The sequence below is a fragment of the Platichthys flesus genome, chromosome 6 (assembly GCF_949316205.1).
Source record: "Platichthys flesus chromosome 6, fPlaFle2.1, whole genome shotgun sequence".
Classification (NCBI taxonomy): Eukaryota; Metazoa; Chordata; class Actinopteri; order Pleuronectiformes; family Pleuronectidae; genus Platichthys; species Platichthys flesus.
In genome coordinates, this window is record NC_084950.1 from 25,680,762 (window position 1) to 25,695,237 (window position 14,476).

At 40.6% G+C, this 14,476-nt stretch overlaps 1 protein-coding gene across 1 annotated transcript in view; it reads left to right on the forward strand.

The window, feature by feature from the left end:
• Positions 1-212: 212 nt before the first annotated feature.
• LOC133955313 (copine-8-like) overlaps positions 213-14,476 on the forward strand; it is a 68,070-nt gene continuing 53,806 nt past the window's right edge. Inside the window, exons 1-2 of the mRNA XM_062390100.1 lie at positions 213-367; positions 11,904-11,944. Of these exons, the coding sequence (XP_062246084.1) occupies positions 285-367; positions 11,904-11,944 (124 nt within the window). The 5' untranslated portion in view covers positions 213-284. The remainder of the gene's footprint in view (positions 368-11,903; positions 11,945-14,476) is intronic.

Genomic DNA, 14,476 nt, shown 5'->3' on the forward strand with positions numbered 1-14,476 from the left:
CGCTCTCTCTCTCCCCCCCCCCCCCACAGGAGCACCGAGGCGCACAGAGAGGCGCGCTCGACCCCGACGCCCTGCAGCTCCTGCTCTTGCCCGGTTCTCTATCTCCCTCTCAGTCTCTCCCTGCCTGTCTCTCTCTCTCAGACATCAGGAGGCTCGTCGTGCTCGTCTCTCTCTCCCCCTCTCCACGCGAGGCTTCCCGTTCATTCATCTATCCTTTCCGCTGCTGTCGGCTCCTCTCATGCCGCCGTCAGGGCGCTGGATACGGGGCGCTTTGTGATCGACTGATGAACATGGCGTGCATTGGGGACGCGGACCCGTTCACCGCTGCCATACCTGCCACCAAAGTTGAACTAACGGTGTCTTGTAGGTGAGTAGAAAGTGCTGCTGCCTCACTTCAGTGTGGGCTCAGCGTGGAGCTGTTGGTGAGAGGCAAAGTATCCACAGGATTCTGCTGATTGACTGAGGAGCTGTTGTTTCACTGTGGCTGTAAGGATGGATGCTCACGCACCAGATGGACGCTTTTATTAGTGTCATTGGATGTAACACGAGCCGCGTCATTCGTGGGGGTCCCTCTCATCCGTGTGTCGGTGGAGATTTGATGGTTATTCGGGGACTGAGGTGGAGACGTGCAGGGAAATGCAGCTGGATTTGGTGCGTCTGTTGGCAGCACTGTGGCTCTGGGTGATCTCCTGACGGAGGTCAGGGTGGCCAAGTCTCCCAGCTCTGACACAAGTGAGAGCTGTGGGGATGTAGGTTTTCCTATGACTGGAAATAGTCACTTTCCTCTCTGAGTCAGTCTTTGTTTATATATTTCATATGTTCATGCTTCCTTTCCGAGGATGGTGAGCAGAGACTGGGTGAAATGTGCCTGAACAGTCCGTGTGCTTCAGTTTTACTCCAGAAGCAGCAGCTATCTTAAAGCAGCCAAACAGAAAATGTATCACGTTGGTTGGTTAATTAGGCTGTTTTTGACAGGCAGTCCTCAATGGAAGACACCAATCAGGTTCTCCATTGTGAGGATTTCATGCTTCTTTATATTTAATTGGAAAGGAAATACCTGTATTTTCCCGTTTCTATCTTCCATCAACTCACATATTTGTCATCTCCTGTGCATTCACATTATTCAGCCTCCTGCTCAGAAAATATGTGTTAATATATATTAATCAACTCTTTCTGTAATGATAAATTGTTTGCTCAACAAGAGTATGGATGTGCATACTGGTGATATGATCACAAAAGACAAAGAAATGCAAGGAATGTATTGGCAATAGTTGTTTTCTGATTAACTTGCTGATAATTGTCTTGATTATTTGATTAACTGTTTTAGCTAACATATATTCTGCAGCTCTATGGAGGGCAGACTGCTATTTCTCAGACAGATATCCCCTCAGTCTATGTTTTGATGATGGAGGTGGAGAGTGAAACAGAAATGTTTGTTTTAGTTGATGCAGTGACCTCGATAGCCTTAACATGGATTTGACATTATTTGCAATGTGAGTTGACTGATTATGTCTCTTTATTGATTAGTAGTTAAAGTCATGTTTTCTAACTGAAAATCGTATAAAGCGGTGTGCTTTATCAAAATGGTCAAGGAAGTTGGAGGTTCACTCTTCCATAGTAACTGTTCAAGAGCTTTAAATGGTATCCGATGGTCTGCATCAATAGTCGTTCTCTTATACAATTCAGATTTCCTTCCAGACAAGCGGTTCAGCTCTTTATCAGAAATAAACTCTGCCGATCCTACACCAGAAAATGCATATCACATGGCCATTCATGTACACTGGTCGTGCATGTGCCAGGGTAAATAAACTAGATCATCTTCCCTCCAGTTGGCTGCCTAGTTGCATAAAATATATGACTAAGGAAAAGCAATGGCAAAGGATTTCTTATTTTGGACCAATGACGATGAGGTGGTCCATTAGTGGTTAAGAAAAACATTTATTAGTTGCAGCTTTAAATATCAAACATCCAATGGAGGCATCTGCAGGGTGTCCTTGATCCATCATCCACGAGTGTAATAGCAACAATGATATCTGATATTTTTAAATTTTAAAGTAACGTAGGTAGTAATCTGTCTTTTCTGGTAATAGCTGCATCACAATACATTTTTCATTGCACTGTAAAACCATTTTATTTGTCCATCACACTTTATCCATCTGACAATTTTCAAGTTTTGTGTGTCAATGAAATCAAAATATCCATCACAACTTCTCAATATAAGGTTTTAAATTCAAATTATTATTTTTATTTTTGATATTAGACAAAGAAAAGCAGGAATCACATCCTCACGTTTGAGGGGCACAAAAAATTAATATTTTCCATAAATCAATGAATCAACTTATAATTTTAGTTTAAAAGCAGCTGTAGTTCCCAAGTATCATTGATATTATAATGAAAGAAAAACATTATCATAATATATATAATAGGATATTAATAATGTAAGGGTATTTAATACTAGTCATAAATATTGTAATTTTTGGTTAGCCCTATTGGGCTGGAGTAAATATTATTTTACTTAATGGTTAATTATTTCTTTCACTTTATTCTTGTAAATCCTTTTAAAGACTTATAATGAACAGAAGAACAAAGACTTTGGACTGAATTATGTTTCCTCTGACCATAAAGTCCAGCAGCTGATGCACAGAACTGAGCTTCTGTTGCTGTTTCATGTCTCTCTAACATAAACGCCTGATAATGGCTTCACAAAAGGAATCTGGTAATGACATTAATGATTTAGAGATCAAAGCCTGTGTTTTTCCTTCCAAAACGATGAAGCCGCCATCTTCAGAAAAGAATCGTTCTTTTAAAATTATGACATCAGTGGAAAGATCTTCCAGGGTCATAGTTCATCTTTGTTTTCTTACAAAATGCAAACACATCCAATGCTTACACATGCAAATACTGAGTATGAGCTCTGGCCAGGGCTGTGTGATATGACAATGTTGTGTGATGATAGAATAATGGTTCAAACGCACACGCTGCAAGAGGCGTTTGCCTGTGGCACTGCACCATATGGCAAAGAATCATGAAGATGGAAATAGGTAACAGCTGTAAGGTGGATATGAAATGACCTCTAATATGAGATGTGGCTCGAGCTCATGTTGTCTCGAAAGGAAATAAATAATTACAGAAAACAAATGGAGTATAGTATTAAATTGCTCTGTTTCTTTTAATGTGTGATATGGAGTCTTGAGTCTTAGGATTATTAAGCAAATAGTGCAGTGTCCATTGTGAACCTGCCTGTTTGGAATGGGCTGTTTGTTCTGCCTGTGGAGATGCTGGTTGCAGCTTTCTTTCTGAATCTTTAAAAGTGACTTACAGTTATTGAGCTGCAGCAAGTAAAGAGCAGCTGCAGGACTCGGTCCACAGAACCAAGAAGCCTAACCCCTGCTGCTGCACAAAGAGCTGTTCATCTGTTTATTCAAAGTTCAGTGATTCTTGACTCATCAGGCAGAACCTGAACTGGATAATCAGTTGTTTCCGTGTTAATGCCTTGTTGGCGTGATCAACAACACCACTTATAGGGTCCCATCTGCCACTGAGCGCTGGTCACCTGTTTCAGATGGAACCAAATTTAAAACTGCTTGTCCTTGGGCCCTTAACAATACACATGCCAAGACAAAGCCAATAAGATGAACGGTGTCTGTCAGTAGTAAACACCATAGACAGTCCTTTTATACAGTTTAACCCGTGATCGACAAAATTATGATTTAAGTGCTGTGCCTTTATTTCAACTTGACTGATAGTATTGTTGATCTTAACCTTCCATGAAATGTCTTAATGGAACAGCTCCACCAAATCACTACAAATAATGTTTCAATCAGTTGCCAGTTTATTGACACCCAGCTAAAACCAATCACATTGAGTATTCATGTTAATCGTGACGCTGTCAAGCTGATACCCAAATGTGTTAGATTTTATCCACAGGATTGTAGAATTAAACCAAGCCAGATTTAGCTATGTTTACACAATTAACCATTAACTCAGTGATTATTATACATTGCATTACAGGTCATTTGGCTGACGCTTTTGTCCAAAGCGACTTACAATTATTACACTCAACATTTATGAGGGGCCATTTAGGGGTTCAGTATCCTGCAAAGGACACTTCGGCATGCAGATGGGAAAGAGTGGGATTCGAACCGGCAACCTTCTTGTTGAATAACCCCCAATCTACCACCTAGGCCACACCGCCCCATATTATATTCACACTTATGTGTTCTTTTAATTAAATAACCAATTGGCATCATGGGAAATGTGATATTCAGAGTGTTTGGAGTATGGTTTAGGACAAGATGGTGAATATTCCTTGTACGTTTGAAGTTCTTCTGTACAAATGAAATTACCAACTACTGTTAGATGTTAGCAGGTGTTAGCGACCACCAGCAGATGTTAGGGACATAACTTCGGTCTTTTGGCCTTGTAATCAACGATACAAGTTGAATTGTAGGGTATACTCAGGCTAAAGGTAAATCTGACTGGCCACTGGCTTGTATGGCCTGTAACTATGTTCCAAAAGTCTGGCTTATCTTTGTCTCTGCTGCTATATTTTGACAGTTTATTTTTGTTTAACCAGCCTTTCTATGCATTCCCCCATTTTGTTGAAATGTAATACTGAATCACAGTAGTATGCTGAAGCTGAAAATGAAAATGTTGGCAGCACATCAGAGCTGTTTCAACCCAAATTAAAATCATGTCATTTGTTTGAAAAGATACAGACATGACTTTGAGAGATAGTGAACTGTCACTCAAGCATGTGTGGCCAGAGTTATCTACATATAACAGCCCTATTTAGTTCGAGATTGTGATGCAACTTATGTTTAATTCAGTCTTTTACAAAGTAGAACCCTTTTGCACACAATACTTCTCCCATTATCCAATTAGCATAGCCTTGTTCTGACTCTGACCTGATAGGTCAGGAACACATGCCCTAGGTCAAGTCAATTTAAAGTCAATTCAGTTTCAGTTTTGTATGAACTAAAATTTTGTCAGAGAAACAAAGCAGCAAATTCTCATAATTGAGTTGGTGAACTGTAAACTGTTGAATGTAAAATGTCTGCCTTTTTTCTGCTTCAAAAAGAACTTAAACCATTGATCAGCTGAAAACTGACTAAGTTGTATACATGGTGTAAAGGTTTCACTAAATCCATGTCTTGTTAAGACATTAACCCTGAATACCAGTAGTCATGTGTCCAACCACAGATGAAATAACAGCAATAGTTTCATTAATTTGACAGATGCATTCTTTCTCAACCACTTTAGTTTGATTATATTTTTAAACAGAACCAAGTGGGTTTCATTTTTCAGCCATTTGCCCAGGCAGAGTCAACACCTTCAGCAACACAACATTTACCAGCCCTGAGCTGGTGGGCGGTGTGATTTTCCCACTTTGGTGTCTCTGCATGTCAGCAAAGCTATTGAAACATTCAGTCTAGATAAATCCCACCTTTCAGTGAAAGCCCTCTCTCACTCAATAAGGCCAAACCATCACCAGACTATTCTTGTGCGTAGTCAAGCAGAAGAAGTGACAGATTGATTAACTCAAGTCCAATATTGTGTGTGAGTGAGAGGAAAATGCAGTCTGCGTCACTAGCAACAGCAGCTGTTGACTGATCACCACTGATCAGAAGGCCTTGATTATACACACACGTACACACACAAGTTTATTGGAGGTTACTTTTGTGCATGGATAGTAAACAGCGAGCCTAGCAGGCCTTTGAAGCTGCAGAATCAGATGAACCCAGCAGATGGTCGGTTGTCTGCCAATGTTTAGGCACAAAGATGGCGGCACTCACGCCGGCACCGCTGTCTACAGTGGAGAGATAGCTGTGACCTTTGGGCACAAAAGGTAGCAAGTATACCCCATTGAAGAATCGACGTGTTGCTATGTGGCTCTATACGAGCCGGACAACGACCTGCTGAGAGGCCGGTCGATGTGTCACAGCTAATACTGCACTTTCCATGAGGAAGGTGAAGAAAGAGACAGAAAGATCTTGTGTCCATGTTTTTTTTTTATGTTTCAGTTCTGTACACACAAAACCAACATTACACCAAATAGTACAAAGGTTGGTCAGGAAAGTACATTTAGGCTAACAAGGTCAGAGTTAACTCATTTTAAGCACAAGTGATTGAATGCTATAAAAGTACAACATTGGATTTCATTTTTTTTATAATCTGCTGATTCTTATTTTAATTGACATATTAATTATTTATTCTACAGGAGGGGAAAGGATGTGGGAAAGATGTTGAACTTACAATAATGAAAACCAGCAAATATGTATAAATTATAGATTTTAATTTTAATAATAATAATAAATCTCTAGCTTCAACCCTTTTATTGGCTAAAAGATTAAGATATAAAAATTTAATTCAAAATGTACGAAACTGCAAATAAAATATGATATGTTAATACTATGTTTAACAGTTGATAGATTCTGACAGTAAACATGGCTATAATCATGTCTAAAAACGTTGAACTAATGTCTAATGTGCCTCCCTCTCAACTATCTTGCACCCAAATGTTATATTTTAACTATAAATAATTTCAGTCATGTTATGAGACACCATCAGGCTGCCACCAACGCTCTCTCTGGAACATTCAGCTTCCCTCCATGTGACGCTGTAGCCTACAAAACACCTGTTTTTTTCTAGTGACAGAAGGAGACAGAATCAGCCTTTTCTTCTTTTACAGTTCATATTTTTGTATTGCTCTAAAAACTAATATCCATCCATTTTCTCAGATGGCATTCATGATCTCTCTTGTCTCTAATGCTTATCTTGCAGTTGACTCTGACTTGTGCTGCATTGTGTTGCATACAGTGTAAACTGTTCATTAATTAATGACCATGGATGGACGCTCAGGGGCTCATTCACATATTCAAAAGCAATATATTTTATTCTTTAGCAGCCAGGGGAAAAATAAACCCTGTAGTTTGGGATTTGTTCTGTTTGTTTCTTCTTGTTTTTGCTGTGAAGTTTTAATGCATATAGTTTATTTTAACTTTGTCCTCGACAAAAGTGTAAGTTCTAAATATTGTAGTGTATTTGCAATGACATATGTTCCCTTTACACCTGCACAATCTATTGTGCAACACCATCATCATCACTATGTTGTCATTGCTAAAAATACCTATTGAATTAACAAGTCTTTGACTGCGTCCACTAAGTCAACATTATTAGAAGTTGTATTGGATTGCATTGGATTGCAGGTGGACTTAATGGTAGCTGCTAAGTGTATTGTGACAATGAAGAAAATGGATCATTAATTTCAAAGACAACTGTATAACACACAGCAACAACTTACTGTTTTATTTTAATACTGAGATCATTGTTTTATAGCCCACCACATGTATTTAAATTCAAATTAAACATTTGAAATGAACATATAACAGCAGCACTGGTAACTCTAATATATCTACATTCTGCACAAGTGAGTGTCACTAGCTTTTTTTCTGCTGTAATTTATTATCAGTGCTGCTTCTTTATTGAGCTTGTCCGTCTAAGGTTTTCATTCTTTTCTCTGTAATTATTTTTAAAAGCACTCAAAAGTCTTGAATTGGCGTCTCTTAAAATTTCACCTCATGAGCTAATTTGAACAAAACTGTACTTTAAAGCTTATTAATTTTAACAAAATCTGTAGAGAAATTTGACTCGTTTGATGAAAGAAACTTGTCAGACTACAAGCAATATAAGCAAACAGAAGATGGGGTCCGGGCATATGTCCTTAGAAGCCCTTAAATATAAGTAAAAACTGCTACTGCACGGTGTCATCTGTTTACATTTCTTTGTCACTCTGAGCTACACCAAGTTTTGTTGTTGCGATTGGATGTTGGGCCGTTGTTGGAAATTGCCTTTGAAAATAGAGAATGAGGTCTCAGGCCCATTCATTTTTCATCCCTTTTTTGTGATCCTGTTGACAGTGTGACCATGTCACTCTGAATTTGAATATCTCCTTATCTCTCATGTAGAATACCATCTCAAGTTGTATGTATTCCTCTACTGCACCAAATCTGAATGGTCAGGGTGAAAGCATCACACCCCACTAGCGTAACGTATCTGCTGCTTTGAGAGAATGGGGACGACTTTTAAGTAGTTCCAAAACGACAAGTGCACATGCTTGCACACTCAAAGTCACATACAGTGAACTTATGTTAGATTAAGTGAGTCTAATGGCAGCTACATCAGATTTCATTTTCATTTTACATACAGCATATTCTGACCCTTTCTAGTTTTCCACATTTCTTTATGTTTCATACTTATCTTGAAATGGATTCAACGTAAAGTTTGGCTAGTACTTCTGAATAATCGTGATGCGATAGGGTAATTACTGATAAAATTGAATGCAACATCTGGATGCCTAACAGCTAGTCTTGCACGCACCCATGTAAAGCAAGAGCGGATATTTTGCAAAACAAATGTCTTCCTCTGTGTTTGGGCCTCTTGTTTACATACAAATGCAGTTTTAAGTCAGTCAAACAGATATTTTTCTAAAAGCCTTCGAAAGGATAATGTAATTTTTTTTTTTTTCTGTGTATTCATGTGTACATAACAATGCATTTGCCATACACCAGTTTCTCTACAATTGATTAGCACGTTTTTACAGTGGTGAAAACATCTGTTCAAAAGATATCGACAGTAGAGTAGACAAGGTCTGAAACATTGCCAGTGGTCTTAATGTAGAAGACTGCTGAAGCCATACTGGACTCATACTGTATTTCTGTAGTGGAATGTTTTTGTATTGCGGATTTTCTCACTTTCCTTCAATAAAGTAGGATTCATTGAGTTATTATTGAAGACACATTGCTTTGTAGTTGAACACAAACACTCAAAGATAACCTGGGAAAAATCATTGGGAGTTCAGTGAGGGCCTCAGGTGCTTCAGTGGTGGATTGATCGGAGCAGCTCACAGCTTTCTTTCGACTCAATCAACCTTATTGATCTGCTGTTATCCTCCCAGCAGGACCAGCTTGTGTTGTTTTTAAGTAGCTTGTTTATTGCTCCACAGAGGAAGGCCACTGCACTGATAGTAAGCTTACCTGCCCTATGGCTGGTGGGGCTAAACGTCAAGCAGACTGGCTTGAGGTTACTCAATGGTAGTGACCACGCATGCTGCGATCTGGATCTCTCTGTCTTTGAAAAACACGAGGCTTAGTAAGAACTGTTGCTGAGGATGAACATAGGTGATGGAAATAAAGTTACATGCAAAATATAAAGAACTTTAAATGAATATACACAGTGGCAATCATCGTTTCATGACCCATAGACAGCAAGCATATTCAGTGTTCTCTTGTTTTTTCAAGAACACATCTTGGAAAATGTTATCTCATTTGCTCTGGTTGATGGAACCCCCACCCCCCCTCTCCCCCTCCCATACAGACAGGTATTTAAAGCTCCTGCTGCCATGTTTCCGCATGTGTGACGTAACTGGTGGGATTTCAAATGTAATTCTGGTGTCGAGGAGGGACCGCTCTCATAAATGTTTGATGAACCACGCGGCTCTCTGCTCGGACCGCTCCCGACGTTTCCTGGGCTGCCCGCGGTGGAAAGGGCTTTTTAAAGAGTCGCCTGTCTCTATCAGGGCCAGGTGGAAGCCCTCAAGTGCACATGAATCAGGGCGCAGTTACCTAATCCATATGTCTGTGGGCACTTCTGCCTGCAAATACACATACAGTTGCGTGCTGTCTTTTATACACTTACTTTTTTCCTCCTCTTGTCTTCACCGCATCTTGTTCCCTGCCTCCGCTCATGCTCCTCTGGGAGCCATCAGGGAACAGTACTTCTATTTATTGGACATTTATCACATTTGGCAGGTGTAGTCGCCCACTACTCGCTCCTACACAATCTCTCCGACTTTCCGCCAGTCATCAAACACAGCCCTGATATGACTACACCATCGCTTATTATCATTTATTCAGGGTTTCAGACCTGGGGTAGGGCCAGGGAGTGTGCCCCGACAGTGAGGCAGCAGAGCGTGGTGTTTCACCATCTGGGCCACACTGGGATCAGGACAACACTAGTGCCTGATCTAGATACATCACTAGCCATCAACAGATTCCAGACACTCGCCTCTTGTCATACAGGACAGGACGGGTGACAGAGTGCTCGCCCTGCAGCCAGCATGATAGCAGGCAGCCTCATCCCACTCTGCCCCCAGTCCATCTCTCTGTGCACAATATGGACTAAGTCATGCTTCTGTAGTTATTACAGCTTAAAGTCAAACTCAACACACAGTCTCTTGTAAGAATCACAGCCCGGAGGCTTAAAAAGTGGCTGTGAAATGTTTTTGACTCTTATTACATGGACTGTAATGGCTGAGGTTTACTTAAATCCAGGTCAGTTACAATGGATTCTAAAAAATTCACCTTTGAAGGTCGAATTTATTCCTTTTCCATCAGTATGCTTGGTAGCAGTGTAAGGCTACTGTTTATCAATAGACTTTAATTTCAGAACTGTTTTTATAAAAGAGACTTCTGTTTACAAGAGCGTTTTAGCTTCATCTCAGTAATAATAACAGTGCATAGGAATACATCTGAATCCATGGTAATATTACATGACCATTCACGTTCACTGGACATGTACGTAACAATGTAAACAGGAAGTGGATTGTCTAATCTGCAGTTGGTTGCTTAGTTACAAAATAAATGAGAAACAACAGCGATGAATTGTAATGAGGATGATGATGATTACTGAGTCATGAGTTGTGACTGATATGAACCAATTATTGACGACTGCGTCATTGTTTCCAAACATCTCTCTTTCTGAAATGATTCTGAAACCATGACACAGAAATAATATTTCTATTATCCAGCTAGAACAAGCTGAATGTTTTGAAAAATACAACAGTCCTATTTAAATGTCGTTCAACTGCATGAGCCATGTAACTATTTTGGTCCAATTATGACCTAGCAAACATATCTGGAGTAAAAGTCAGGGTAGTTTTATTTGAATTGTGAGGTATGAGCCAAACTGTAGATTTTGAGTCAATAAGTAACAGATAGTCAACTTCTGGATATTCTTAACAGCACATTTCAGAATTAAGATTTAGGATTAGGATAGGATTTAGAAATTAAAAATTATGTTTTCATTACCTTTGATGTGGTATAAACAGGAACCATAAATTAATAGTTTTTAGGATAAAGTGTCCCACTCTTCTCAAAGACCAAGCCTCTCATATTATCTGGTCTCTCTGGGTTGTAGCTCTGTGAAAGCTTTGTGGAGTTTTAATGTAGGAGTACAAGCTGGGTGAGTTAAGGTTCACTTCTGGTCCTTTGGGTGTTGTCAGACTCATCCCTGTCCTTCTGGCTACCTCCTCCTGAGACCTGGACACTTTTAACAATTGACACAGAATGAAAACCAAAAAGGCCCACCATTGGTGACGCAACTGGCCGGGTCTCCCTTTCCTAAGCCGGAGCCGCTCCTCACTTTTTTTTCTCCTCAGGTCTCAGGCAGCTGTAACTTGTCATCTTTGTGTGAATATTTAATTCCTTCGGAGCTGTTTAACCGTGGAGTGCCTCGGTGGCGCTGAGCATCTGCTTTGCAGTGGGGCACTTCTGTGCATTATCCCTCCCCATGCAGAGAGGGAGGACCTGAGTGTCATGTAAATTTCATGGCAGCTTCCAATGTTGTTGCTGGCACCCAGGGAGTGCAAAAAAGTGAAAAATAGGTCCTCCGTCTGCTGTTTTCTCTGTACATTTGAAATATAAATGGGCCCCCGTTTAATATTGCTGCCCCAATGACTTGAAGAAACTACTTCTCTTAATCAATTTGGATGAGGAGTATGGGTAAACAAGTTGTGTGGGCAGTCAGGGAGTTAATTAGAGGCTCAGGTTTTTTTATGTAACAACTTTCTTTGTTCAAGTGGTATTCATATTTTTTATGTCAATGTGTCCCTTTGTTTTTTGCAGAAATCTCCTGGACAGAGACACATTCTCCAAGTCGGATCCAAGTAAGCTCGCCTCCTATCACACAGACACGCACACACACACACACACACACACACAAACACACACACACGCATGCAAGCATGCACGCACGCACACACACACACACACACACACACACACACACACACACACACAAATACACACACACAACCACACACAACCATACACACACAATGTGAACGCATGCAGCCGCTCCTAGCCTGTTTTAACTGTGGAAACACACGGATACACACACATGCGCATGTGCGATCTTCCTTGTTCATGTGAATCAGTAGACATTTGCATATGTCAGGGGTCGTATTCGTCACTGTTCTCAGCTCCTCAACGTGAGTGAGGGGAGCCAGATCCTCCTCATACACAAACCAGCACTTCCCTCCTACATATTAAAGGACACACACACGCACAAATACGCACATTCACACAAACACACTTCCAACTCCCTTGACAGCAGGGGCTCAATTTGGAAACTGGTCCAGGGGATTTCAAAAGGCCCAGTCTGCAATTTAACAGTAATTTACCTGGATAGAGAAGGGTTTGAAATGAAGAATTTCTCATGTAGAGAATGGCTTTGAGTTGAGATGTCATATCATCACCAGTTGTTGGTATCAAACCTTGAAACCTGTCATTTGCCTAAACTGGTATGGTCTGAACATATTTAAAAATCTATTGTCTTTTTTTATGTGCCAGGATCACAAAACATAATATCAGCAAGATAATAAACTCACAATATACTGGCAATAACAATAGTTGCGTACATGGAGAAGTGAAGGTGAAATGACATATCTCAGTAAACCTGTAATTGAATCTAACCAACACCCTTGGGTCAGGAGTATTACTCGAATAAGTCCCATCAGTCGCATCTTCACAATCCCGTGAGTGACAGACAGCAGCCTATGATTGGTTTGATTGCCAAGTCACTGCAAGAATTTAAAATCAATCAATCAATCAATCAATCAAATTTTATTTGTATAGCCCATATTCACAAATTACAATTCATCTCATAGGGCTTTAACAGGGTGTGACATCCTCTGTCCTTAACCCTCAGCAAGAGTAAGGAAAAACTACAAAAAACCCTTTTAACAGGGTAAAAATATGTAGAAACCTCAGAGAGAGCCACATGTGAGGGATCCCTCTCCCAGGACGGACAGAAGTGCAATAGATGCCACGTGCAGGAGAACATCATCAATAATCAAAGTCTCTAGCAGCATTGATGAAGCACAGTCCATGCTCAGCAACCATCTAGACCACGATCCACCATCCAGACCAGACGCCACTTCAGTCCTCAGTCACCGTCCACCGCCGCCCACCAGGAGGACCCATCACAAGCCACCACTGCGGTCCTGGTCCACCGCCCGTGCCCAATGCCAACGCGACACAGGGTCCGCCACCAGCACCACGATCAGCCCACATGACTCAGAATCCGCCACACTGGATCCAACACCGCGACCCCCGGTGCGCGATCCACAAACCGTAATCCATGGTGCGGCCACAGAGGCCCTGGATCTGCGGGTGATAAAGCAAAGGGATTCCGGGGAAGGGGGATAGGGATGGAGAAGAGGAAGGAGAAGCTGGAAAGAGAAGCTCCGTGTGTCATGTGTTAGAGCGCACTAATTAGCTCTAACTATAAGCTTTATCAAAAAGAAAGGTTTTGAGCCTACTTTTAAACGAACAGATGGTGACTGCCTCCCGAACTGAAAGTGGTAGATTATTCCACAGCCGAGGGGCTTGATGGCTAAAAGCTCTGGCTCCTACTCTACTTTTGGAGAATTTAGGGACGACAAGTAGGCTTGAATTCTGGGAGCGGAGTGCTCTAGTGGGTTTATAAGGTATTAACAGCTCTTTAAGGTATAAAGGCGCTATATTATTAAGGGCCTTGAAGGTGAGGAGGAGAATTTTAAATTCTATTCTAGATTTAACTGGAAGCCAGTGTAGCGATGCTAATATTGGAGAAATGTGCTCTCTTCTCTTTGTTCTCGTCAGGACACGTGCTGCAGCATTTTGGACAAGCTGTAGAGTCTTTAACGACTTCCTGCTGGAGCCTGATAATAATGAATTACAATAGTCCAGTCTCGATGTAACAAAGGCGTGGACTAGTTTTTCTGCATCTTTTTGTGAAAGGACATGTCTAATTTTTGAAATATTACGCAAGTGGAAAAAAGCGGTCCTAGAAATTTGTTTTAAGTGACTATTAAAGGATAAATCAGGATCGAATGATCCTGATTTATCCTTTAATAGGATAAAGGATATTATCACTGTGATGATGTCACAGTGTCATCACATGTGACACTGTGACATCATCACAGTGTCACATGTGATGATTCATCATCACATGTGACACTGTGACCATCTCCAAAACTAACATCATCTAATCTGAACCTTGGATTATTATTCTTTCATAGTATGTCGTTTTTGATTTTCTTTCTTCCGTGGCTGTCTGTGTTTGACAGCATTTGAGATTGGAGTTTTTGGGGTTTTATAAAATGAAAAAACATTTGCCCATCAGCGCTTTCGTTGAAAATGTAAAAGAAAACCCA